This window comes from Ranitomeya imitator, chromosome 1, assembly GCF_032444005.1.
Source record: "Ranitomeya imitator isolate aRanImi1 chromosome 1, aRanImi1.pri, whole genome shotgun sequence".
NCBI classification, from domain to species: domain Eukaryota; kingdom Metazoa; phylum Chordata; class Amphibia; order Anura; family Dendrobatidae; genus Ranitomeya; species Ranitomeya imitator.
This window is the reverse complement of record NC_091282.1, coordinates 362,163,797-362,191,376: the sequence shown is the minus strand read 5'-3', so window position 1 is coordinate 362,191,376 and position 27,580 is coordinate 362,163,797. Positions and strand designations below refer to the sequence as shown.

General features: G+C 42.4%; 1 protein-coding gene and 1 non-coding gene across 4 annotated transcripts in view; both read left to right on the top strand.

Annotated features, from left to right (window-relative positions):
- CHD8 (chromodomain helicase DNA binding protein 8) overlaps positions 1 to 26,915 on the top strand; it is a 134,454-nt gene extending 107,539 nt beyond the window's left edge. For 2 of the 3 annotated variants that reach the window (XM_069761228.1, XM_069761236.1), the window contains exons 14-38: positions 252 to 428; positions 536 to 679; positions 1,510 to 1,765; positions 1,879 to 2,089; positions 2,264 to 2,459; positions 2,589 to 2,756; positions 2,842 to 3,024; positions 3,847 to 3,957; positions 5,232 to 5,425; positions 7,077 to 7,276; positions 7,368 to 7,524; positions 8,018 to 8,107; positions 9,132 to 9,235; positions 10,454 to 10,580; positions 10,839 to 10,911; positions 11,004 to 11,055; positions 11,514 to 11,715; positions 11,838 to 12,046; positions 12,154 to 12,669; positions 12,849 to 12,979; positions 13,104 to 13,304; positions 13,980 to 14,087; positions 20,624 to 20,770; positions 24,008 to 24,121; positions 25,822 to 26,915. In XM_069761228.1, coding sequence (XP_069617329.1) covers positions 252 to 428; positions 536 to 679; positions 1,510 to 1,765; positions 1,879 to 2,089; positions 2,264 to 2,459; positions 2,589 to 2,756; positions 2,842 to 3,024; positions 3,847 to 3,957; positions 5,232 to 5,425; positions 7,077 to 7,276; positions 7,368 to 7,524; positions 8,018 to 8,107; positions 9,132 to 9,235; positions 10,454 to 10,580; positions 10,839 to 10,911; positions 11,004 to 11,055; positions 11,514 to 11,715; positions 11,838 to 12,046; positions 12,154 to 12,669; positions 12,849 to 12,979; positions 13,104 to 13,304; positions 13,980 to 14,087; positions 20,624 to 20,770; positions 24,008 to 24,121; positions 25,822 to 26,226 — 4,476 coding nt within the window. In that variant the 3' untranslated portion in view covers positions 26,227 to 26,915. The remainder of the gene's footprint in view (positions 1 to 251; positions 429 to 535; positions 680 to 1,509; positions 1,766 to 1,878; positions 2,090 to 2,263; positions 2,460 to 2,588; positions 2,757 to 2,841; positions 3,025 to 3,846; positions 3,958 to 5,231; positions 5,426 to 7,076; positions 7,277 to 7,367; positions 7,525 to 8,017; positions 8,108 to 9,131; positions 9,236 to 10,453; positions 10,581 to 10,838; positions 10,912 to 11,003; positions 11,056 to 11,513; positions 11,716 to 11,837; positions 12,047 to 12,153; positions 12,670 to 12,848; positions 12,980 to 13,103; positions 13,305 to 13,979; positions 14,088 to 20,623; positions 20,771 to 24,007; positions 24,122 to 25,821) is intronic. The other variant, XM_069761244.1, reaches the window with a different exon arrangement.
- Positions 10,632 to 10,742, top strand: LOC138660501 (small nucleolar RNA U6-53/MBII-28). The gene has a single exon (XR_011317893.1). It is a non-coding gene; the product is annotated as a small nucleolar RNA U6-53/MBII-28 (small nucleolar RNA).
- Positions 26,916 to 27,580: the final 665 nt, after the last annotated feature.

The window sequence follows — 27,580 nt, the reverse complement described above, 5'->3', positions numbered from 1 at the left end:
TCTTCTGATATCACAATTATACTGATATCACGTGAAATGTTCCATCCCAGTTGCATAAAAGGACCTCTTAATTCTCAGGGTCTAACAAGGAGGAGTAAGTAATGAAAGTGTTACTACAATAAAACCTCATGATTTGGTGTATGGAGGTTCTCGTGGCCCATAGTATTGCTGTGATGTAGACTTTTTAGATTTATTCTTCTCTGTAAATTTAAACATTACTTTGACCATGTTCTTTTGGTTGCCATCTACAGGGTCGCCTGATCCCTGGAGCTTATAAGTTTGATGCATTGATCACCACATTTGAAATGGTGCTTTCTGACTGCCCCGAGCTGCGTGAAATAGAATGGCGCTGTGTTATTATTGATGAAGCTCATCGTCTAAAGAACAGAAACTGCAAACTGTTGGATAGCTTGAAGCACATGGACCTGGTGAGCTTAAAATCATGCCGTTTTTTTTTTTTTCACAGTGTTTGACTTGGTAGGGGAAGCATCAGCAAATGCCAAAATTGAGTTCTGATTTTTTTTCTTTTTCCCAGGAGCACAAAGTCCTATTGACTGGTACACCATTACAGAACACTGTGGAGGAGCTTTTCAGCCTGTTGCATTTCTTGGAGCCAACTCAGTTTGCTTCAGAGGCAGAGTTTCTAAAAGACTTTGGAGATCTGAAAACGGAGGAGCAGGTACTAAGAAGCATGGCATTTATGACAAGTCTTTCAGAAATCTATTTACAGAACTGCATAGATCCCACTGGCTCAATTACTCCTTTCATTTATTCTATAAGTAAAATGCTGCCTCCCTGTCCCGATTTCCCGACTTGGACACCTACTTTAGACCTTCATCCACTATTAAACTGGTCATAGAACTTAGCTTTATAGAGACTTTATCACAAGTTTTTTTTTTTTAACATTTATCCACATGATAGTGGTTTTTATGTGCTCTGGGAACCCCTGTGGTTGTGACGCCTCCCGATCATGACGACATGATCTATTCCCTCTTTTCCATCCATACTGTGGTGGGGATGGTCACACATGTCTCCTGCTGCTTCATCTATGACTGTCGCTGTGTTATTGTAGCAGTGGAGATGACTGAGTGTAATACTCTGATCTCTTGCTCAGTCCACTGTATGTAGTGTCAGCGATTGTGTGAACGTGTCACACTTTTTACTCCTGATCACAATGAGAAGCAAGAAGGGAATTGCATGGGCCTCCTATTCTCAAGGTGTAGGGGCTTCCCGCAGTCATCTATCCTATGGATAGGTTTAAAAAAAAAAAAAACTGTAGGAAAACTCCTTTAATAAATCCTTGCCCACTGCAGTTGATTGGCGACCTGTGCTTGGCTGCAGCCTTCACATTCCATCCGAAAAGAAATAAAGGTCTCTCCTGACTATATTACTATGTGGGATCTATTTGGAGTGCGTTATTTGCACAAGTTTTCAGTTTTTTGATCAGTCAGTAATCCTCTATTTCTGACAAAGGAGGAAATTATCCTGACGTGTGGCTTTCATTTTTAGGTGCAAAAGCTACAAGCCATCTTGAAGCCAATGATGCTGAGAAGGTTAAAAGAAGATGTTGAAAAGAATCTTGCTCCTAAGCAGGAAACGATTATTGAAGTTGAATTAACCAATATTCAGAAGAAATATTACAGGGCTATTTTGGAAAAGAACTTTTCATTCCTGACCAAAGGTGCCAGTCAGACCAATACACCCAATTTGCTTAACACCATGATGGAACTGCGGAAATGCTGCAACCACCCCTACCTCATTACTGGTACGTGTGCACCATTACACATTGGAGCTATGTATTTGCATGGTCTACATACATTCATTCCTTCTTTTTTCTTTCTTACTGTTGCGTTATTTTTATTTTTTTTGTCTGTGAAGGAGCGGAAGAGAAGATACTGTTTGATTTCAGGGAAGCTACCCCAATAATCCCTCTAGACTTTCACTTACAAGCTATGGTGCGCTCCTCTGGCAAACTAGTGCTAATAGACAAGCTTCTGCCAAAGCTGAGAGCTGGAGGCCACAAGGTCCTGATCTTTTCCCAAATGGTTCGGTGTTTGGATATACTAGAGGATTACCTCATCCAGCGTAGGTAAGCACTCTGCAGCTCCTCTGTTCATTAAATCTATTTCCACTGACATTCATATAGGCTTTTTTATTTTTGGGAGTTATGGTCAACGTTTTTTTCCACGGTCTTTTCTAAAGGTATGATTTTTATATTGATACTAGTTGTAACCAGCAGCTTGTGTTCTTTCCATAAATCTAGGTATCTTTATGAAAGAATTGACGGAAGAGTTCGTGGGAACATGAGACAAGCTGCAATTGACCGCTTCAGCCGGCCAGATTCTGACCGCTTCGTATTCTTGCTGTGCACGCGTGCTGGTGGACTTGGCATCAATCTGACAGCTGCAGATACATGCATTATCTTTGATTCCGACTGGAATCCTCAAAATGACCTACAGGTACGAATGATGATCAAACTTTTCAGTATAATAAATTAATGACATTTCTTATCTTTGCACCAAAAGGGTTTTATATTGCTTTGCACAAAATTAGGAAGGAGAAATATTTTATTTTTTTAAATCTCTAAGGCACAAGCTCGTTGTCACCGAATTGGGCAAAGCAAGGCAGTTAAAATATACCGGCTAATAACCCGCAACTCCTATGAGAGAGAGATGTTCGACAAGGCTAGCCTAAAGTTAGGGCTTGACAAAGCCGTTCTTCAGTCGATGAGTGGTCGGGACAACCATGTTAGTGGGGTGAGTACCTGTTGGAAAAAAAATCACACATATCTTCTATTAATGATTTGATAAAGCCTAACCTTTTACTCTGTGGTTCTATCAGCCAATCCAACAGTTTACAAAGAAAGAAATTGAAGACCTTCTTAGGAAAGGAGCCTATGCTGCCATCATGGATGAAGATGATGAAGGTTCTAAGTTTTGTGAGGAAGATATTGACCAGATTCTCTTGAGGCGAACCACCACGATTACCATAGAGTCGGAGGGCAAAGGATCAACCTTTTCCAAGGTTTGCTTTTTCTCAAGTCTTCAGCATCTGTACTCATTCTGTTTTATTTTTTATGAAATATGATGAAAATGGTAGATCCTCAAAGCCCATGAAATGTAATACACGAACTAAAGATTAGTAATGATGAGTGGCACAGATTGTACACCTATATATCCATCAGTTTGACTGTAGCATTTAAAGGCATTGTGAGCTACTTTTCTTGTTTGTTTGAATGTATAGACCAGAGCAATAGCTTCAGCACTGAACTTAGATATGATGGCCAGATTAGAACTTTCTCAGATAATGTACAGCTGATATGGCGACATAACTCTGCAGGGTCAAATATGAAAATCATTGACTCTACCCCGACATTTTAGGTGTTGCATGCAATAGGAAATGTTCTATTTTGACATGGAAGGTCCTTAAAGAGTTATTCTCAGGTTGTCTTTTGAGCATCTCCTAACTCTACAGTCTTCTCTGGTTTCTGGCGGGGTGGGCTCTAATTCTTGAGTGTGTTTTGATGAGTAGCAAAGCCATAGTATAAGTAGAATTATAAAGCACAAGTACTGCTGTTACACACTAGATAACCTAGAAATAACAGGGCATTTGTACAAGCACACCAGCCAGGACAGTGAGAGCTCTGATGCTCCGGGATTGAGAATACACAGGTCTGGTAAGAGTAGTGGCTGAGCTCCATGGAAACCAGCTGTATACTATGAATGATAATGACCACAGATAATAAAAAAGCAAGTAAGTTGTGAACTTGATTATTTTGAAGCAATCTAACAATTAATTTAATAGCTTGAGCATAAACCTTTTTAATCAATTCCATTTCTATTTCAGGCCAGCTTTGTTGCTTCTGAAAATAGGACCGATATTTCACTTGATGATCCTAATTTCTGGCAGAAATGGGCCAAGAAAGCCGATTTAGACCTGGATCTTCTCAGCAGTAAGGTAAGTTCACGTGTTGTTGGCACGCATATTTTATTATAAATTGTTCCCCTCTAGTTTTATAGTGGTGCCAGAGCTTCTCAGACTGTCATGACCTGAAGTACTATTAACATCCATACATGAAATGAAGTTTGTCAGTGAAATCTGCAGATAGAAGTGTTTTCACCACCATAGATTTACATATCCTATGAACTGGAGAACTGAATGCATAGTCACTACCCACTAAATTGAGGGGGAGATGTAAAAGCAACTGTGATTCCTCTGTGTGGTCCCGGCACCAGCAGCAGTGTAGTGACCTCATCACGCTACCGCACATTGGGGCAGCAGCTGACGTGCGCTGCCCTGCCAGAGTCCCAGCGCCGCAGTGTTCAAATGTACTGACTCAAATACATTTGAAGAAGGAGCCGGCCCATCCCAGAAAGCCTTGCAGGCTGTGCAACATGCCCTGGTGGGCTGTATGTGTGCGGCACGTGGGCCGTATGTTGTGCAGGCCTGATCTATAGAAAACTTATAAAACATGGAAGATACACTTGGTGCTTCTGATTTAACACTGAGTCTTATCTGTTTTTAACAGATCCATTGCTTAAACTCTGACCTGTTTAGATGTGAGTTTCATGGTCCATATTTGTTAGGCTATGGGTTGAACTAGATAGACTTTGTCTTCCTTCAGCCTTAATAACTATGTTACTATATATGTTCCGCACTGCCCAGACTGGCCATATGTGTCCCAACCAAACTTTAGCCTCATAGACACATGTCCTGGCATTACAGTCTTGATTAAATCTAGCCCTTTGGTAAGAAAAATAAAAAACAGATGCAACTATGATGACACTTGAAGAATAAATTGCTCAGTTTCTCTGGAAAAGTATTTCACACGGATATTGGTGATAAATGTTAGCGCATGATCGGATAGGAACGGCAGATGTGGACCAAACCCATTCAGTTATGTAAACCAGGTTTCTTGTGATCAACACAAATTTTGAAAAATCCAACCTCGTGATCTGTAATATGCAAAAACCAGCATTAGTGCATAGTCAGGCGGTCGCATTACTCGCGATAGCATATCATTGAATCACATCTCTCTGACTGGCTGTCTGCTCTCCTGACATGAGCGTGACAGTGACAGCATGTAGATCTATGCAGCCGTCACATTCAAGTCAGGAGAACTGACTGCCAGTCCAGGGACTGCGATGCCAACCCATCACTAGTAATACAGCCCTCTGACTGCACCTTAACGTGAACACTTTTTTTTCCCCTCCCCCCTTTCTCGCTTTTAGAACACACTGGTAATTGACACGCCTCGTATTCGGAAACAGACTCGGCACTTCAGTAACAAGGATGATGATATGGTAGAGTTTTCAGAATTGGAAAGCGATGATGAGGACCGTCCAAGAGCTCGACGCCAAGATCGTAAAAATGCTTATGGCCGCACAGACTGTTTTAGAGTGGAGAAGCATCTACTTGTATATGGGTGAGGCACTGAATGACTTCAATAGATTATATCTGCTGAAAGACCCTATCACAGTGATCAAAATTAAAAAAAATTGTAAATCAAAATCCCCTTTATCACCCCCTTAGTTAGGGAAAAATAATGCAATAAAAACATGTATTATATCCGTTAGGTTTGGGCTAAAGTTGTGGTTTGGGTTGGAGTTAGAATTGGGGGGGGTTCCACTGTTTAGGTACATCAGAGGGTCTCCAAATGCAACATTGTGCCACCATTGATTCCAGCCAATTTTGCTTTAGGCTATGTGCACACGTTCAGGATTTCTCGCAGAAAATTCCTGAGAAAAACCAGGCATTTTCTGCAAGAAATCCGCAAGAAAACCGCATGCGTTTTTGCCGCGTTTTTTGCCACATTTTTTTCCGGACACTTCCCAATGCATTTTGTAGTGGGAAATCCGCAAAAAAACGCAAAATTAATGAACATGCTGCGGTTTATACCGCGATGCGTTTTTTTCGCGGAAAAACCACATCATGTGCACAAAACATGCGGAATTCATTCTAAATGATGGGATGCTTATTGTATGTGGTTTGTTTTTTTTTGCGGTTTTATAGCATTTTTATCGGAAAAAACTGCGAAAAAAACGCAACGTGTGCACACAGCCTTAAAAAAAGACAAATGTGCTCCCTCCCTTCCGAGCCCTGCCATGTGCCTAAACAGTGGCTTTCCCCTACATACGGGGTATCGGCGTACTCAGGAGAAATTGCCCAACAAATTTTGTGGTCCATTATCTCCTGATGCCCTTGTGAAAATAATAATAATAAAAAAAAAAGTTTCCAAAGTAAAACATTTTGTGAAAAAAGTAAAATGTTCATTTTTTTTTTCCCTTCCACGTTGCTTTAGTTCTCATGAAGCACCTGAAGGGTTAATAAACTTCTTGAATGTGGTTTTGTGCACCTTGAGGGGTGCAGTTTTTAGAATGGTGTCACTTTGGGGTATTTTCTGTTATTGACCAAAGTCACTTCAAATGTGAGGTGGTCCCTAAAAGAAAAAAAGAAAAAAGTTTTGTTAATTTGGTTGGAAAAATGAGAAATCGCTGGTCAACTTTTAACCTTTATAACATCCTATCAAAAAAACAGACATGTGGGAAATGTTGTTTATTAACTATTTTGTGTGACATGTCTCTCATTTAAGGGTACAAAAATTAAAAGATAGAAAATTGCAGAATTAAAAAAAAAATAAAAAATTTGGCCAAATTTCCGTTTTTTATTTTTTTAAAATAAACACAAGTTATATAGAAGAAATGTTACCACTAACATGAAGTACAATATGTCACCCAAAAATCAGTTTCAGAATCGGTGGGATCCATTCAAGCGTTTGAGTTACAACCACATAAAATGACAGTGGTCAGAGTTGTAAAAATTGGCTCTGTCACTAAGGGGTTAAAGAGCAGTGGTAGAACGGGGGACATATACCAGGACTGGGCCCAGGCAGGATAAGGAACGTGTAGACCAAGATGGGGGAGATACCCATCAAACTCCAGTGATGCCTGTGGGCTCATGTACATGTTTCTCCTGGTGACTGTACTTTGGCTAAATGACAATTATCTGCACATAACAATGTTTAGTGTAGGTTTTCGTTTTCTTATTGTACTTAAATTGTCCCCGGTCTGAATTAGGTGGAGCCGTTGGCGGGACATATTATTACATGGTCGATTTAAGCGTGGAATGACAGAACGCGACGTGGAGAGAATCTGCAGAGCCATCTTGGTGTATTGTCTGTTACATTACCGTGGAGATGAGAACATAAAAAGTTTTATCTGGGACCTCATCACGCCTTCAGAAAATGGCAAAACAAAGCAGCTGCAAAATCACTCCGGTAATCCTCCTGGCAGTCATACCGTGGATGTTTATCGGGTAACGATTTGTCACTTACCGTTTAATATTTATATATCCTATTATTTTTACAGGTCTTTCCATTCCTGTTCCTCGGGGACGTAAGGGGAAAAAAATCAAGTCCCAGAGCAGCTTTGACATCCAGAAAGCAGACTGGATACGGAAGTACAACCCCGACACTCTGTTTCAAGATGAGGGTTATAAGAAGCATCTGAAGCACCAGTGCAACAAGTGAGTGTACATGGGAGAGATTATGATTTTTGAGGCCTTAATGTGCTTTCAAATTGTGTTATATGGTCCTGTCGCAAAGCTAGGTCCATACCTATGCCACGACAGAGCCATAAACTGTAATAGTGATTGCAGAGTGAACGTGCTCTCTGACGTGCACCATTTATGTGAGTCTACATCTGCACGAGAGGGACACCAAGATGCAGTCTACTACAAATGAGTGTCTGCCTCTTTTAGGCATACACTCCCGAAAATGGTGCACGTCAGAACACACGTTTGCTCTGGCGTCACTATTAGTCTATGGCCACGCCACCGTATGTGTCCAGATTTAATTTTGCAGGGGATTTAAGATGTATGCCCCAAGTGAACCCACAAATGAAACGTAAGAGCGCACCCTTAGTATTTATCTTTTATATTGAAGCTCACTTAATTCTTATTAATTCCAGATATTGGCAAAATGTATATAATACAACTCGTCCTTTCTTTTCCTCCATAGAGTACTGCTGCGTGTGAGAATGTTGTATTACCTCCGACAGGAAGTGATTGGGAGTCATGCCTCAAAGGTGCTGTCAGGGGCAGATGCCAGGTGAGCATTTATCTGCTTGTTACATCACAGATCCGTAAAAAAAACCTTAACCTGTGTATCAGTTTTTTTACAATCTGCACAGGATCTGTCTTTTCAACATTTTGACGGATTGTGACTGTTTTGTAGATAACGGAAGTGTGAAAGAGGCCTTATACTGGAGAGAAGTGTCCAGAACATGGAGTGGGAGTGGCAGTGGTGGAGCAGTGGGTCACAGGAGGCAGGAGCCTGCTGCTGAGGCTAAATCCTGTGCTCGGTGCTGGTGCTAAAGTGAAATTAATATTCACTGCGCTGGCAATGAATATTCATTTCTTTGTAATAGCGTGAATTGTCAACCGCAGTAACCTGTAGCTGCTGGGCTGTCACTGCACACTACTTAAGAGAAATTAATATTCACCTCTCTACACTACATGCGTGCTACTAAAGAGCGAGCAGTGAATACTCATTGCCCTCCATGCACATAGTTTCTGTATGGGGAGCGGTGAGTATTCCGGCAGCTGTTCTCTGCCTGTGAGCAGCGCATGATGTTCCTGCCATGCACTGCTTACAATCATAAAGCAGCTGCTGGCACCGCCAAGGAGCGTAGGAAGATAAGTATAAAGGTTTATTATGTTTTTTGATGGGGTCAATCATACCAGGATAAGGCTGATCAGCTGTTATCGGTATCTGCGGTGGCGGCCAGCCGGAAATACTCACTTGCATAGATGTTCCGTCTTCTGGTAGTGGCCGAGGTTCAAATCAATAGGAGGCAGATGTGCAGTACCCTGCGATGGCAACTGTCAAAAGACGGAGCAGCTCCGCAATTGAGTAATTTCCGTCTGGCCGACAGATAGCAACTGATCAGACATTGATTATCTATCCTAAGAATAGGTCATCATCAATACTAAAGTAGTGGACAACCTCTAACATTTAATATCCCAGAATAAGTGTCACCTGTATGGATTGAGTGCATTATGGATTAAAATCGTAATAAGCCTATGTAATTGTAGCAATATATAATTTATTTATTTATTTTATTTTTTAACAGAGAAATCGATATGTGGGTTCCTCAAGTTGATCAAGCAGATGTTCCCTCTCTCTGGTGGGACAGAGAGGCGGACAAAGCTCTTCTCATTGGGGTTTTCAAACATGGTGCGTTTGGGTAGTAATCACTGTTTCTTTTGCACACAAAATGAAATCAATAAAATGGCACAGCTAGAATGTACTTTCTCCAAATGCTTTAGGTTTGGGTACTTTTAGATATTGGCTACTTTCTTACTGAAGGTCACAAAGGTTAGCACAAAATAAAGGACAAATGATAGGGAATTAACTACTGCTATTGCTTTTTAGTTATTGGTTTAGAACTCTGACATTATGGGTATGTTTCCATGGTCCGTATTAGGCAGAGCTTTGGACACCGCACGTCTGCTCCGTCCAAAGCGCTGCCCCCTTTTGTACGTGCGGTGATTCCGTAGGTTCATTGAACCATGCGGAATCACTGCACCCTATACGTAGGACTGTGATATTTGTCTTGCGGAGACATTGCGTCTCCGCAAGATAAATAAACGTGCTGCAGTCTAGAAAGACGAGCCGCATGTGCGTATACGCAGGGAATCCGCAGGCGTCACTGTACGCATAGTGGAGATGGGATTTCTTAAAATATCCTTCACTATGCTGTAACATCTGGACGCTGTGCCTGTGCGCAGCGTCCAATCTGCAGCGTTTACTGACCATGGAAACATACCCTTAGGTCTCTGTAATTATGTTGGTTACCTAGGTTTTATGGGGGTATTTTGTAAATGTTGCTTTTTTTCTTCAGTATTTGTGTAATATTGTCACTTAACAGAATGTGGATGGATTTTGGATACTGCTTCTCTGGTATTTAATTCTTTTTGGTGAAGTATTTATAGGTTTATTCTTTTTTTTTTTCCCCTAATACATTGTTTGCAGAAGAGCTGTAGGCACACAATTTTTAACTAAGACTTTTATTGCAAAGTTGCTTCATTTTTCATTTTAGAAGCATACAGACAATTAAAAAAAAAAAAAAAGTCGTTGGAAAGTGGATCTAGGCTTTATAGACAGTAGTCACTGGTATTCTATGTAGAAGAATGGACAAAACATGAAGTGTGCGTTTAATTACTTGAACTTTTTACTGCTTTTTTTTTTTTTTTTTAAATCCTTTTTTGTATTCTCTGTCATCTGGTAAAGGCATGTGGGGTAATAACAATAATATATGTAATATGGTCTTTCCTTAATAAAATGAACTTTGGTCTTCGCTACATTGTGTTTTTTTTTTTTTTTTTGTTTTGAACGGTAAAATCCATAAACTCGTTTGCAAAAACATACAATGACCTCTTTACTTTTCTGCAGGTTATGAAAAATACAACACCATGCGTGCTGATCCTCTGCTTTGTTTCTTGGAAAAGGTGGGAGGACCAGATGAGCAGGCAATTGCAGCTGAGCACCATGCACAAGACTTTGTTGAGTTGCCTGAGAGGTGAGAAGGACTTGCAGAAAACCTTGTGTGCAGTAGATCTACATGCAGTGCTGTCCGTGATGAGTTGCCATGCTAATACTGATGCCGCAGCCAGGGCCGTGTAGGGACCTGTGCTGAGGGCGAATGAGTTACATCCATTTCTCAACTTGTGATCTCTGATGGCAGCTAGAAATGCAGTGATGCTATTTGCATACTTTTATGGATTAATCTCCTGTGTTTGAGTTTTATAACCTATTGCTACTTTTCTAAACCCTTCAGTGGAGACTTTGATAGAGACATTGAGGATCCAGAATACAAGCCATTACACGGCCCGAAAGATCCGGAGGATGAGGTAGGCTAGGTCATTGTGAAGTCTTGATTTTATATTTCTAAAACATTCCACCCACCTCCCTCTTACAAGTTCATGTTATGTTCTTTCTGAAGATGGACCCCTTAATGATGGATGAGGAAATATCTGTAGTCGATGGTGAAGAAGGTGAGTAGATCATTTTGTAGATTTGGTGTAAGCTTTTACCCGGAATCTGTGAGCTGGCTATTAAGGACCGCTCCTGGCTTCTTGGAGTGCAAAAAAAGTCTATTTATATATAGTCTTGGCATCATGCAGTGCTCTGCCTTACCCTTACAATCCTGTGTGAATGTACCTGGTCACCGTGCCATCATCCTTTTCATTGCCATCTGCCAAACTACAGGAGTAATAGAATTCTCTACTATGCTTGCCATTGTTGCTTTTCTTGACTTTCCAGGTAGGTTAAGGTCCAGGTCCACTAGAAGGGATCCTCAGCAAATAACCTTATAAATTACAATGACTCTTGAAACAACTTAAGGGATCTGCTTTCCGGGGTACATGTTGGAAGTAGATACATTAAACACCAGTATCAAACAAATATGGTCAGTCATTGTTTTTTAAAATTCATTTATTCCTTTTCTTTTTAGCAACCCCAATGCCAGGCGGCATGTTATGGCCTCCAGGGTCGGCACTCACAGCTCGTCTTCGTCGCCTTATTACCGCCTACCAGCGTAGCTACAAACGTGAACAGCTGAAAATGGAGGCTGCGGAAAGAGGTGACAAGCGGAGGAAACGTTGTGAAGCGGCTTTCAAACTGAAAGAAATCGCCCGGCGGGAGAAGCAACAAAGGTATCACATGCAGTAAGAGCTGTTGTGTATGTGGGGCAAATAGAAACTGCAGGGTTAGAAACTATTGTTTGTCATGCCTTTCTTTGGCTTTGGATAATATTATGCTCTTTGTTTCTGGACAGGTGGACACGTCGTGAGGCCTGTGACTTTTTCCGTGTTCTTTCCAGCTTTGGGGTTGAATATGACCCTGACACCCAACTGTATGACTGGCAGAGATTTCGTAGCTTGGCAAGGTTGGACAAGAAAACAGATGAGTCTCTAATGAAATATTTTCATGGTTTTGTGGCAATGTGCCGACAAGTGTGTCGTTTGCCACCAGCTGCAGGGGATGGTAAGTGAAATGTAGTACCTGTAAAGGTGTATAAAGCATGTATAATTGCTGATTATGCAGAATAGATGGATATCCTGCTATCATCTTGTATTAAATCCTATCTTTAGAGCCACCAGACCCATCTCTCTTCATCGAGCCTATATCAGAAGAACGCGCTTCACGAGCTTTGTTCCGTTTAGATCTCCTGCGTAGGGTGCGAGAACAGGTCCTGTGCCATCCTTTGCTCCCTGCACGTTTATCCCTTTGTCGGCCTGACCCTGAACTGCCAGAGTGGTGGGAGAGTGGCCGTCATGATAAAGAACTACTTGAAGGAGCAGCTCGCTATGGTCTGAGCCGCACTGACCTTACACTAATGCCAGACCCTTCATTTTCGTTTCTAAGCTGCCGCCTCGGCTACCTCCAATCTCGGGATGTGGCTAATCCCTCTCGCCCATCCACTCCCACTTCTGTTGCTCCTTCGCTGCCTCCCCCAGAACTTCAGCAACCTCATTTGCTTTCGCTATCCTCATCGGTCAGCTCCTCTCCAGCTCCACGCAGATCATCTTGTTCCTCCTCATCTTCATCATCCAGTTCAGAAGATTCCTCAGATGAGAACAATGAGAATAGATTGGCCAAATTAAATGGTGAGTATTTACAAGTAGAAGTCCCCTTAGTTCTCAGTTTAAAGGGATAAATAAATATTAAAGAACAATTACTAATTTTATAAAAAAAGAACAAAAAAATTGCTCCACAATTAATTTCAAGAGCAACACTGATCAGTTGGTTGTGCATCCATTTAAGCTCCTATATTTTCTTTCTTTAGCAGGTCTACCACATTCTAGATTATTTGATGAAGAAAGTCGCTTGTCTCTTACTGCCTCCCCTGCTGACCTCAACACAGAGGACAGTGCTCAGACGGCTCCGGAGAATCCACACAGTGCAGAATGGCCAAAGGTAATCCACATACAAGGGCTTCTTTTGGCGGTTACTCATTGTAAGCAAAAAAAGGCTGAAACATGTTGTGGAAATGTATAGTTATGACAAACAATTGTGTGTTTCTCTTTTGTTTTTTATACAGGACCGAGTTTTAATTTGTCGAATTGAACAAGTTTGTAATGCGGTGTTGACTGGAAAATGGGGATCACCAAGAAGAATAACAGACCCACCAAGTGACAGTCCCGACAGCCTCTCTCCAACACCAGAGGAACAGAGTCCTGCCTCTTTTACACAGATACGCCCTGTACCAGATCCAAAGGAATTTACTGTACAAATCAAAAGTGTAAGCAAATGAATCGCTTATATTCGTACCGTTCATAAAGCTTGCCCCTTAAAGAAAATGAATCCCCTCCTTATAAGTATATTATTCCTGGGGACCCGGCTACGAAGACCCCTCCCGATGCCACAAAAGGGGGCCCCAGAATGCAACCACCACTTCTATAAATAGAGCAGTAGTGGTTGCACGAGCTCTTTACTACTCAACAAGGCCCTCCTCTTATGATTGGTAGGCGTCCCAGCAGTCTGGCTCCAGCGATAGTACATTTATAACATATCCTGTAGAAAGGTGATACATATTCTTTATGGGACTGCAGTGGTTAGCACTGCAGCCTTGCAGCGCTGGGGTCCTGGGTTCTAATCCCACCCAGGACAACATCTGCAAAGAGTTTGTATGTTGTCTCCGTGTTTGCGTGGGTTTCCTCCGGGCACTCCGGTTTCCTCCCACATTCCAAAGACATACTGATAGGAATTCTAGATTGTGAGCCCAATCGAGGACAGTGATGATAATGTGTGCAAACTGTAAAGCGCTGCGGAATATGTTAGCGCTATATAAAAAAATAAAGATTATTATGGCTGACACCATACAGTTGTAAATCCGCAAATCCTGAACCAATGGTTTCCAAAGACAAATGTAAAAGTAGGCCATCTCATCCTGCTCGTTATTTCTTTCCCCATCTAGGAAGAAGGGCTGAAAATAAAATTTCAGAAGCACAAGCTTCTAGGTAATGGAGCAGTGGACTCTGTGCAGCATGTACATAAGAAGAAAAGTAAGAAGAAGCTGTCCCAGGTAAGCGGTTTTCAACACAGCGACTTCTACGTCAGGAAATCGAGGATTTGAATGTAAACTATAGTGTGCTTGTGTAGCCGTGCTTAACGCCCCAGTTAAAAATGTCTTAATGTATTAGAAGCATACATTGAATGAAAGTATTTTATTTACTCTACTATGGAAAGACTTCATAAAATGTACCAACTCCAAGTCATTTAGCAAATTGGCAAAAACTCTTTTGATTTTTAACAAATTAGGAAATCGGGTGTTGGAAATATGACACACTGCCGTTTTTACACTGCTCTGCTCACTCCCCACTTATATGTCTGATTCCTAAAAATTCATCTTGTGAGTTAGGCAGTAGAAATAGTGGATGCTCAGGAAGCCTCCTGCTTGCCTGGATAGATAGCGACGCAGGACGTGATAGGAGTGGTAGGAGCGGCAGTCGTCCTGTCCGGCAAGATTCGTCGGCATCCAGGAGGGACGCTTCACGTGCATCTGTCCAGCCTCCAAAACCGGCATCGTGGTAAAAAAATTTATTAATTTTGTGGATTTTTCATGTTTTTTGCTGCTATATTATTGCATTGGGAAGCTCTGGAAAAAAACGTGAAAAATCCGCAAAAGAAATGCGCAAAAAACGCGAGCGGATTTCCTGCAGAAAAAGTCCGGTTTTCTTAAGGAAAATTCTGCTGACTTTGAATTTGTGCACATAGGTTGAAGTAGAAACCCTTGATGCTATGTGTTTTCTCAAAAAGGGACAAAAAAAGTGAGACCCATACTAGACCTCAAATTTCTAAACATGTTTGTCAGGGCCTGTGATTTCCGCATGGAGTTTCTGCGTTCGGTCATTACCTCAATGGAAAAAGTGTAGTTTCTAGCATCCATCGATATTTGAGATGCTTACCTGCACATCCCGTTTTTTTTTTTTTTGTTTTTTTTTGTCCCCCTCACAAAAAGTTCCGCCCTTCGGCCTTGCTACCGCTTCCAGGGTGTTCACAAAGGTCATGGCAGTCGTCATGTCCATCTTACACTCTCAGGGCGTGGTCGTCCCGCCCTATCTGGATGACCTCCAAGTCAAGGGTCCGTCTTTCCACGACTGCGTGGAGTCCGTTCGTCTCACTTGCGATACTCTTTCTCGTCTGGGTTAACTGATAAACTTAGCCAAGTCTTCCCTCATTCCAGCACAGCAGATATCCTTTCTAGGCATGATCCTGGACTCCTCCCTAGGGTTGGTGATTCTCCCTCAAGACAAGGTTCTAGCCCTTCAGCAAGGAGCCCACGCTTTGTCATCTCCTCATTCCATCCGCTTTGTCATGAGGGTACTGGGCAAAATGGTGGCAGCAATGGAAGCGTTTCCTTTCACACCGATGCACCTCTGCCCCCTACAGCATGCTCTTTTAGCGACTTGGAACAGGAATCCGTTCTACCTCGGCTGTCTGTGCCGCCTATCCCTGCGGGTCAAACAGACTCTCAGATGGTGGATATTGAGTTCTATAAACCAGGGAAAGTCTTTTCTCCCGGTTCAGTGGCTAGTAGTGACTACCGATGCCATTCTTCTAGGCTGGGAAGCAGTTTTTCGTCACCAACACCGCTCAGGGCTGCTGATCATCTGAGGAATCAAAACTTCCCATCAATAACTTGGAAATCCGAGCTATATGGCTAGGGCTGCTGTAGTTTCATTATCTCCTAGCGGGTCACCCCATCCGAATTCAATCGGACAAAGCCACGGCTGTGGCATACATCAACCATCAAGGGGGTACCCGCAGCATGTGTGAGGTATCTCGCATTCTTCGATGGGCAGAGAGGAACCACTCGGTAATCTAAGCAGTGCACATACCAGGCATGGAAAACTGGGTTGCAGACTTCCTCAGCTGCTAGGGTCTCTCCTCAGGGGAGGGGGAACTTCATCCGGATGTTTTAAAACAGATCTGTCTTCGTTGGGGGACCATGGATGTGGATCTGATGGCGTCCACACTGGACGCCAAAGTCTCCAGGTTCATAGCTCGGTCTTGAGATCCAAGAGCCATAGAAGTGGATGCTCTGGTTCTTTCGTGGCGACAGTTCAGTCATCCGTACATTTTGTTGTTTTTTTTTTTCCCCCGCTGCCGCTTCTTCCGAGAGTCATCAGAAAGATCAAAGCTGAAGGGGTTCCAGTGATCCTGGTCGCTCCGGATTGGCCATGCCGGGCGTGGTTCGCAGAGTTGGTGCACCTTGTTGCCGACGTACTCTGGTGACTGCCGGATCGTCCAGATCTGCTCTCCCAGGGGACGAATTACCACCAGAACTCGGGAGGCCTTGTGTTTAACTGCTTGACCATTTAATCCTGGGTTCTGACCCAGGCTGGATTTTCACAACAGGTCGCGTCCACAATGATCAGTGCTCGTAAGCCTGCGTCGGTACGCATTTATCACCGTACCTGGAAGACATTTTTTTTTTTTTCCTTGGTGCAAAGCTCATGGACGTCTCCCTCGTCTTCTCTATTCCCACCATTTTAGCGTTCCTACAGACCGGTCTGGACTCGGGCCTGGTGCTCAGCTCTCTCAAGGGCCAGATATCTGCCTTATCGGTCTTATGCCAGTGTAGGATTGCGACAAAACCTTAGGTGAAGACGTTCATTCAGGGGGTTACACATGTGCCTCCCCCTATCTCATGCCTTTAGACCCTTGGGACCTTAACTTGGTCCTGGAAGTCTTACAGGAAGCTCCTTTTGAACTGGTTCAGGACATTTCGCTCGCCTTTCCTGAAAAGTTGCTTTTCTCGTGACGATCACATCAATCAGGCGAGTTTCGGAGCTGGCTGCTCTGTCTTGTCATGCGCCTTTCCTTATTTTCCATCAGGACAAGGTTGCTCTCAGGCCGTCCCCACCTTTGTTGCCTAAGGTTGTCTCATCCTTCCACCTTAACGAGGACATTGTTCTCCCTTCATTTTGTCCGACTCCAGTCCACGGGGTGGAAAGGGCTCTCCATACTCTGGACATAGTCAGAGCTCTGAGAAGGTACATACTGAAGACTGTCCTTCCAAAGGTCGGATTCTTTGTTTATGCTTCCTGAGGGGCACAGGAAGGGCCTAGCCGCTTTAAAGGCCACGATAGCTAGGTGGATTCGTTCCACCATTCAGTAGTCCTTCCGCATCAGAGGTAAGCCTATTCCAGCGGGGATCAGAGCACACTCTATTTGATCGGTGGGTGCTTCTTGGGCCATTCAGCATCAGGCGTCGGTGGAGCAAGTCTGTGAAGCCGTGACTTGGTCCAGCCTGCATACTTTCTCGAAACACTGTAATGTTCATACCCAAGCTTCGGGCTGATGCGGGGCTGGGCAGAAGAATTCTGCAGGCTGCGGTGGTGCACAATCTAGGCAGTTGTTACGTGAAGCCTGATGTTTTCTGTTGTTGTTCCCACCCAGGGACTGCTTTGGGATATCCCATGGTCTTGTGTCCCCCAATCAGGCTAAGGAGAAACAGGGATTTTTGTGTACTCACCGTAAAATCCTTTTCTCTGAGCCACTCATTGGGGGACATAGCACCCACCCTGTTAGCCTAATGGCTTGTGCTTGTTCTTTTAGTTTTGAGATGGATCAACTGCACTGCAGATCCACCCCACATGAAGACCTGGTAGAACACCATGTGCAACCCCATGAAGACCCTGATCCAATCCTACAACCAGAGCACACTGCAGCTGATCTGAAACAGAAGGTCCTAGATAAACCAAATACCATCAATACCAGAGATCGACTGCCAAGGCTCAGCAAAGAAACACCACCAGACAGTATGCTAGAAGATGCCAATAGAGCACTTGCACCAATACCTACCACCACCATAACTCAAACTTATAAACTGATCCATGCTACTGCCTCAGCAATCATGGAAATGCTTGGCTATACAGCAAGAACAGAAGTACGTGCACCTCTTTGAAAAGACTGGAGACCAAGATCAAGATGACACGAAGGGAAGTCAGCCAACTAACAAATATAGAAGGGTGTAAAGATCAAAAATAAGACTAAGTTAAAGTACAAAGGCCTGACCCCAACTGAAGCCCTAGAAACTGCTAAACCAAGGCTCACAGAACTCGCTGCAAGACTAGGGAGATGCACTAGAGGCCAAGAAGATAAATGCCCTGTTCTCTAAAGAACCATCCAAGGTGTACTCCCAACTGCAGAGTAATAGAACAAAGGCAGCAACTCCACCAATAGCAGAGACTGAACAAGACTGGAGAAACATATGGGAGAAGAAAAAACACAATAACACCAGTGCAGTGGCTGCAAGATCTGAGAATGAAACGCTGCAACCACTTGGAGGAAGAACCAGTCACCATTATAGAAGCAGACATCCAGCAGCGTGTCAAGAAAATGAAGAACTGGAAAGCACCTGGCCCAGACATGATCCACACCTGCTGGCTAAAGAAATTAAGTGTGGTACATGAACGCATGACAAAGCAGATGAACCAACTGCTAGAAGCAGGCCACCACCCAGATAGATTAACACAAGGTAGAACAGTGCTGATCATGAAGGATCCTCACAAAGGAACAGCTCCATCCAACTACCGCCCAATAACTTGCCTTACAACAACATGGAAACTCCTGTCAGGCATCATAGCCACCAAGTTTTTTGGTTTTTGTCCTGATGAAGAGGTCATGTAGAACCTTGAAACGCATTGACTTTTTAAAACCTGTAATATTAAACTTTTGGATTTTACTTCTGCCTTGAGTGTCATCAGCAGCGCTAGTGAAATACACCACGGGCTTGCACTTCTCTTTTCTGGTTTAACACCCAAAGATTGTATACCAACAGAAAAGAGGGGGGCGAGGCTTGATAAGGATCCAAGCCGCCACCACGGATGATAGGAGTATCCAGGAATACATCAGAAAAATGCCCCAAAATGATGAGATGCTGAGAGAAAGCCCAAGACAACAACAGATCTGGAAGGAAGAACAGGAACATGAAGCACTATGGCAAGACAAGCCCGCTGCATTGGATGTACCTTCGACGACTAATGGAGGTGGCTGACATGGAGAAATCCTACCAATGACTGGAGAAAGCTGGACTCCAAGACAGCATAGAGCGCACTAATCATAGCGGCACAAGAGCAAGCACTAAATACCAGATCCATAAAAGCAGGAATCTACCACACAAGACAAGACACAAGGTGCAGATTATGCAGAAGAAAAAAAACCTCAGAAACCGTTCAACACATAGTGGCAGGATGCAAAATGCAAGCAGGAACAGTGTATACCGAACGCCACAAGCAAGTAGTGGGAATTGTATAAAGGAACATCTGCACAGCATATGGGCTAAGTCCCTCTAATTCCAGGTGGGAGACCGCAGAAAATGTGGAGAATGAAAGGGCTAAAATCCTGTGGGACTTCAAGATTCAGGCCGATTAAGCAGGTGTTGGCTAACTAACTAGACATTGTGATAGTACACAAGGATCAGAAGACAGCAATAGATGTGGCAGTGTCAAGTGACAGCATCATCCGAAAGAAGGAATATGAGAAGCTGGAGAAATACCAGGACCTCAGAGGAGAGCTGGAGAAGATGTGGGAAGGTGAAGGCAACAGTGATTCCAGTGGTGATAGGAGTACTTGGAGCAGTGACCCCTAAGTTGGAAGAATGGCTACAACAGATCCCAATATGTGTGTACCAATAAATAATGTATCGCTGTGTCCGGAACGACCCCATCTAACTGTCCCACTAGTTAACCTCTTCAGTGAACACCATAAAAAATAAATGAAGCAATAAACTATGCTTTCGTCATACTGCCGAACATAAAGTAGAATAAAACATGATTAAAAAAATATATAAATAAAAATTATATAGCTGAAAACGTCATGTTGTCCCGCAAAAAAACAAGCCACCATACGGATTCATCTGCAAAAATATTTTTTTCTATAAAATAGTTTTTAATGTGTAATGGCGCCAAAAATTAAACAATATAAATGTGGTATCGCTGTTATCGGATTGACCTGAAGAATAACGCTGACTTATCAATTTTACTACACGAAGAACGACATAGAAAAAAAAATTACTGTTTTTTGTTACTTCTGACTCCTAAAAATCAGAATAGAAAGCGATTTTAAAAAAATGTGATTTATTAGGTCTTGTTTGGCAGAGGGATCAAATAATTATTTTTCATTGCAAAAAGCAAATAAATGTATATAATTTATACAATGTGATTTTCTGGATTTTATTTTTGATATGCTATCTCTGTGTTGAAATTGACCTACCATTTAAAATTATAGACTGTTCATGTCTTTGTTAGGGGGCAAACTTACAAAGTCAGCAAGGGATCAAATACTTATTTCCCCCACTGTATAGCTTATCTGCTGCACATGCTCAGATTCCAATCTTAAATTTCTATCACAGTTTTCTGGCAATATAACAAGATGGCGGCCATTTAATGTATGACACTATGTTCCTTCCCACCCATAACAAATGTAACTTGACTATTAAAAGTATTTGGGAACTCCCTCAACATTGACTGTTTCTTTCTAGGTTTTTTTTCATTTATTTTGTTCTACTGCTCGAGAACCCCCTTATTGAAATGCTAATTTGTTCCATTTCAGATGGATCTAGATATGGACACTCGAATACCAGTTGTGAATCAGAGGGATGGTACTGTTCTCCTTGGAGAGGAAGCCCCAAAGCGCTGTCAGTTACATGAGTGGCTGCATAGACATCCGGACTATATTGTGGATCCTCGATTTTTAGCAGTAAGGGCTTTTAGATTTTCTGTTTTTATGTCTTGGTCATCATAACTGTTCAGGGATGAGAGCGATTTGGATATGGCTTCAAGATGTTGTGAACTGTACTGTAAGGTATTCAGCTTTTCGTGTGCTCTCCTCAGATACGGGTGCATACAGGCATCCGTTATCTACATACTGGTTTAATAATGCAAAAGCATTTGGCATATCTTAAGATGTGTTCCGGCTTATTGATCCAAGCTTTAATTTTTTTTCTTCTAGGAATTCTAAAATCCTAAATGCATTCCATACAATTTCCGACAAGTCACATGAGAATTTCTGGTGACCACCCAGAGTCTGGGTTAACACATTGTGAATATTCCTAAGTCACAGATTTCACATTCCTAAATCCAAACTTATGCATTAATCCCTTTACGACCTGGGACGTATAGGTACGCCTAAGGTCATCTCTGCCTTTTTAATGCGGGCTCTGAGCCCGTAACTTTTCCCAGCCTCTAGCAGCCGCAGGTGGAATCTCGATCCATTTGCAACTGTTTGTTAAAAGCCACTGTCACAGATTTAACTGGCGCAAACATGCCCATCGTCGCCCCTGTCAGGTGATCGCAGTGCATCAGTGGGTTTTCATGACAGCCGGGGGTCTTCAGAAGATCCCCATGCTCTTCACTGCAAACCTTCTATGAATCCTGGTCCACTGCTGGCATTCATAGATGATTACTTCTGCACATAGCAGGGCTAAAGCTATGGAAGCTCGCAGCTTCAAATCTCCTAAAGTGACTATTGAAGACAGTAAAAATGAATTTAAAAAATATTAAAATACAAAACAAAAGTTCAAGTCACCCCCATTTTGCCCCATTCACAATAAAACAATAAGGAAAAAACTACACGTTTGGTATCGCTGCTTTCAGAAACTACCGATTTTGTCATGATATAAAGTAAATAATCCTATTTGGTAAACGGCGTAACAAGAAAAAAAAAAAATAAAACACAATAAGCCCTCACCTATCCCCCAGATCCTGAAAAATTGAGATGCTACGGGTCTTAGAAAATGGCACCATTTTATTTAAATGACCATAATATATGGTGTAAAAAAAATTGTGCCTTTTTTTTTTTTTTTTTTTTTTTTCTAAAGCAATTTTACCGCACTTAAATCCCCCTCCCCGTTTTCCTGTACTACATGGTAAAATCAATGGTGTCTTTCAAAAGTCCAATATCCTACAGAAAACAAGCCCTCAAACTTCTGTATTGACAAAAAAATAAAAATGCTTTGACTCTGGGAAGAATGGGAGCAAAAAAACCACAGAAAATCACAAGGTGGTGGAAGGGTTGAATGGCTTACACCAGAGTTTTGGCATAAATGTCCTTTGAAAAGTTGCAGATTGTTTGCACAACTCTGAAGTTGCACTTTTTGATGTTTTCATGCCAGTCCTGGCCTGCTGTGCAAAAGTGGGTGTAGCTTGGTTAGTAATTCATGAAAAATGACTCCAGAAATGTTCTGAGATTGAGAACCATGGACAGCACACACCAATGTTACTCAATGGGGCCGTGCAGATGAGTGAGATTTTTCACTGTCTAAATCTGCATGGGAAACAAATATTGCAGCTTCCACTACTTTCTATCTGTCGTAAATTATATGAGACTCTCCCTTTCAAGTCTATGGGTGCGTCAAAAATATCGCACTCATGCAACACCTTTCTGCTAATTCCATTTACCTCGCTCTGTACCCTGAACGAGAAAGAGCTGGTGCTGTGCTGCCTCCTGCTTCATAGGTGAGCGTGTCACTCCCACCACCACAGAGCCGTCCTACCTACCATAGTGTCACCATAACTTCTTTCTCTAAGGGTAAGCAAGACAAAAAAAAGAGACATCTAATTTTGGGTAGTATTCAAATTTTGGAGTCCAATATTAATCTAAACGAAGTAGCTTTAGGTAATGAAAAATGTAAAAAAAAAAAAATCCCAAAACTTTGATTCCCATAGCAACCAATCACAACACTGTTTTTGTTTTACCAGGGCAGTTTGTTATCCCAATATCAAGTGAAGAAGAAATAAAGTCTTTGGAGATACCCACCAATATTTTAACCAAATCAATGCAAAATAATAAAAAAACACACTACAGTGAAATTTTCATCCCTTTCAGCCTCCTCACTTCTCTGTAGCTTTGGCCTCCTCTTTTCCTGTGGGTGGGCAACTTGTCATGTGACCAGGAAGCTGTATGCCCCAGCAGTGCACTCCAGTCAGCTTCTGCTAACTCCTCACCTCCTGTCCTCCTCCCCAAGCCTGAAGAGAAGATCACTGCCTCAAAAAAACAGCTAATTCAATGTAGCCCTCTTTCAATATCAGTATTTATTTTTATTTTTTTTGTATCTCCAAACTCTAAAGGATCGAAAAGAGGGACACACTGTGGTGTGCTCAGCGTGCTGTAGCATTTTTTCCCCTATTATTTAGACATGCCATTTTTTTGGTTTTTGCCGCGGTTTTTTCCGGACGCTTCCCAATGCATTTTGTAGTGGGAAATCCGCAAAAAAAACGCAAAATTAATGAACATGCTGCGGTTTTTACCGCGATACGGTTTTTTCCGTGGAAAAAACCACATCCTGTGCACAAAACATGCGGAATTCATTCTAAATGATGGGATGCTTATTGTATGCGTTTTTTTGCGGTTTTATAGCGTTTTTATCGGGGAAAAACGCAACGTGTGCACACAGCCTGAATGCTCTTCTATAAGGGTCCTACACACCCTCATCAACCGCAATGCCCCTTATACATACATAAGGTATGCCCCACAGTGCCTCCCCACACACGATGCTCCTCTCTTTCTGAACATTTATTGTGTTTCTCCATTCTAACCACTGGTAAATGAATTCAAGAAATGGGGGAAAAAAATCGCCTTTCTCCCACAATGAGGGGATCATGCCTCCTGTGCCAAGCCTCAGACCTCACATGCTGATGCTCTCCTTTCCACCATTATGTTCAACTGTATCCTGTATGGAGTCTTAATGTATTGATAAAACTGCCCCCTTTTTATTTATTATACACCTCTAAGTTTTGTGCAGTACCTTTCATGGGACAACCTTAAGTGAAAGCTGAGCTCTGGCTGGTTGCTATGTGCAAAAAAAAAAACAGTTTAGATAAATGAGGCCCACCGGCTACAAAATTAATCTTGCTGATAATGCTGAAATATTGACGTGGGCCTTATTTCTGACTTGTCATAAAGACCCATTATTTCTTATCTCTTTTTGATACATAGTATATGGAAGACAGAAGGAAACGCAAAAAAAAGAATAAGAAATCAAAATCTTCCTCAACAGCACTTGGATCTATGGGTACTTTGCAGCAATCCCACCATCACAACGGCAAAAAGGTAAATGAGCTAGCACATATGTGCCTAAAATCGTGAACAATGTTAATGCTGTCATGTTGGAAATGTGCCTTAAAGGGATTCCTGGAGAATGTGACAAATATGGCCTCCATCACATATGGATGCAACCCATCCTGGTCACATGCTGGGATGGGTTTCAGCCGGAAGAAAGATTGCTCGAGACATGTCTCAACTGTCACATGAGGAGTATCGAGAAAAAAAAAAAGGGGCTGTAATGGGTGAAAAAAATAAAATAAATAAAAACTTATCTGCTGATTGAACAGAATGGACTTTTTTTTCTTCTCCTGTTTCACTACTTCTGTGCTCATTTGTAAACCCTGTTGAGTCACTGACCGCTGTATATTAGGGCACAGATACTAAACACCGAGCAGGACTGATTTAAGCGGGAAAAAAAAATCTTTTTTGTGCTCAGTCACCCGAGGAGAAGTGTATAGGTCTGTACACACGGTGCAGATTTGTTTTGTTTTTCTGCTAGGATTTGTCACAAAACATGAAAAGTTTCCTGACGCCAGCAAAGTGAGAATCCTGCAGTCTCATTCACACATTTTATTTTTGATTTGTAGATTTGGTACAGATTTAAATCTGCAGCATGTCAACTTTCAGCTTTTTGCTCCAGATTTTACTCCTACAAATGAGTGGGGGAAAATCAGCATCAAAATCTCTCGCCTTTTACACATCATCTTTCCTGCCAAGAGATGCAGAAATTTCTGCACGAGATACATAGTGTGCACATATCCTATGGGGTTTTTTTGTTTTTTTGTTTACCCTCTCTCCTCCACAACTGAGCGAGCAGATGAGTTATCATTGTTCACAATGTTGTTCCTCTGACAGTTGAGACACATGTGTCAAGCTGTTTTTGTTTGTCTTTTTGTTTGTTTTATTCTGGCTGCAGCCCGTCCTGATGCCTGACTATGATGGGTTGCAGCTTGAAATCTGTGAAGGTGACCATTTTGTAATGCATTCTCTTGAGATCCACTTTAAATGCAACACATCCTAAAAATGACTGATGTAAGTAAATGGGGGAAATCTGTGAGTGGCCTTAACCATGGATATCTAAGCTACGGCAATGCCCTGCACATGGGGTAAACGACATAGCTAATGAGAAGAACTATGCTAAATTTCTAAGGCTACGTTCACATTAGCGTCGCGTCGCCGTTGCGTCGGCGACGCAGCGGCGACGCAGCGGCGACGCGCCCCTATGTTTAACATAGGGGACGCGTGCGTTGTTTTGGTGGCGTTTTTCGCCACGTGCGTCGTTTCCGACGCTAGCGTCGGACGCAAGAAAACGCTACATGTAGCATTTTCTGTGCGTCCGATTTTCGTCAAAAACGACGCACGCGTCGCAAAACGCTTGCGTTTTTGCGCGCGTTTGCGCGCGTTTTTCCGTGCGTCGCCGCTGCGTCGCCGACGCAACGGCGACGCGACGCTAATGTGAACGTAGCCTAATTGGAGGTTGTTGTTGTTATTATTATTCCTACTACATATTGGGCTAGGATCTTGCCTAATGGGAGTACACCTTGAAGCAAAGCTTTTATCTTTTAGCATTTTAAAGCTTGGTCAGTTGCTCCTTAGCAATACATTGGAAACTGATACCTCATCAGTCTTCACTTCTTAAAATGGCTGAGGAGCAACTGGGTGAGCCTGAAACATGCCAGTGATGATTTATTTCTCTCTCTTTTCAGTCTTCTCTTCCGGAAACTACATTTGATGCTCAACACCTTCCCACATCTGCTAAAAAGAGGAAGAAACGTCCTCCTTCCAAGATAATAATGCCACCCGTGATACACACAGCTGGGGACTCTTCTCATTCCTTTTCCCGGGACCCTCGACCAGAGCCCACTGCTAACCCACTGCGAGCTATGTATGGAGCAGCAGGGGGAGGAATGCTGCACCAGCCCGGACTTGGAGGAATGGGATTACCCCGCTTCCATTCTATACATGCAGCTTCTGCAAGTAGAATTCAAGGACCTACATTTGGTGATGAGTTAGCTGGCTATGAGCCCCCACAGCAACATCTGTCTTTGTTTGATGACCCTATGATGCCAGCAAATTCTTCTTCTAGTGACGATGACTTGGACAGACCCTGATAAGACACTTCCCACTGTGGGAACCATGAACAACCCAGAGATGCAGGGCCAAAACCCATCCTTAGACTTTACCATTTTCTCATCAATAGCCAGTTTTTTTTTTTTTGTTTTTTTTCCCTTTTCCCTCCCCTCTCCTTTTCAGGACGCAATCTATTTCCAGCTTCTAGTCCCCGGATCCTCCGCGGCAGGATTCACGCTGGATCACAAAGGACAAAATATTATATATATTTTTTTTTAATTTAATTTTATTAACTCTTGCTGGAAGGGGCTTTGTATCACACTATCACAGAACAGGTTCTGGAACATAATGAACAGTCTTAAAGTGCAATAATGCACTTGGGATCTGGGTGACAAGGTCCCTGTCCCATTCAGGGGTTCTCCACTATTCACCCAACCCCGATGTGCATCACTCCCATAGGTCACTGTTATGGGGATGCGATTAATTGGCTGCATTGTGGTAACATAACTGCAGCCCATTGCACAGGACATTACAATAAAAGCAGAGTTAGATGTGTGTAAACTCTGTATGAGGGAGGGATCGGGCACTTTCTGTTTGTGTGGACGTGCGGGACCTGACACGGAGGAGCAGAAAATGAATTTTGTAGGGTGCCAGAGATGTGAGGAGCCAGCCCTCACTTTGCCTCCTCAGACATCCATAAAAAAAATCAATAAATTACTTGATTTAATAGAATATTTGCTGTTTTGGAAATTAATATATATGGTGTAAAAATGACTTCTGTCATCACTGAGAATTACTGTATTTTAATGAATATAATTACTACATGTAAATTACTTCCATGTAGACCCATGTAAACACACGAACATCCGCTGCAGAATACAGAGATCTCCGCCCACCTTTATATTTTTATATAGGGTCTACCTGAGACTTATGTTTTGCGCAGGAGGGACTTTATTGTAGTATCCAACACAAAACTAATGTCTTACGTTTTCCATATGGTAGGGGGGCGGAATAAATGTCGTTCTTCTATTATGGTTTAACATCTTTTACGAAAAAATTTTGTCACCTGTACAGAGATCCCAAATATGTGGCGTTTCCTTGGCATATTTAATTGCTGTAACACCCCAAAACAAAGGACTCCCAAATTTATTCTAGCTTGTCCCCCATAAGCTGACATACAGGATATGTAAATGGGTGAAACTTGTATACAAAAAAATGTATTTTAGATATTAAGAACCGACACAGCGGGGGCAGAGACAAAAAATAGTTTTTAGTAATTTGCCTGGATTTAGGTTTACCATCCTTGTGTGCCATGGACACATCGTTACCAGGTGTGAGAAAGGAAACCCATGTTTTTTTTGTATGTGTTTCTATATAAGATCTATATACATGTTA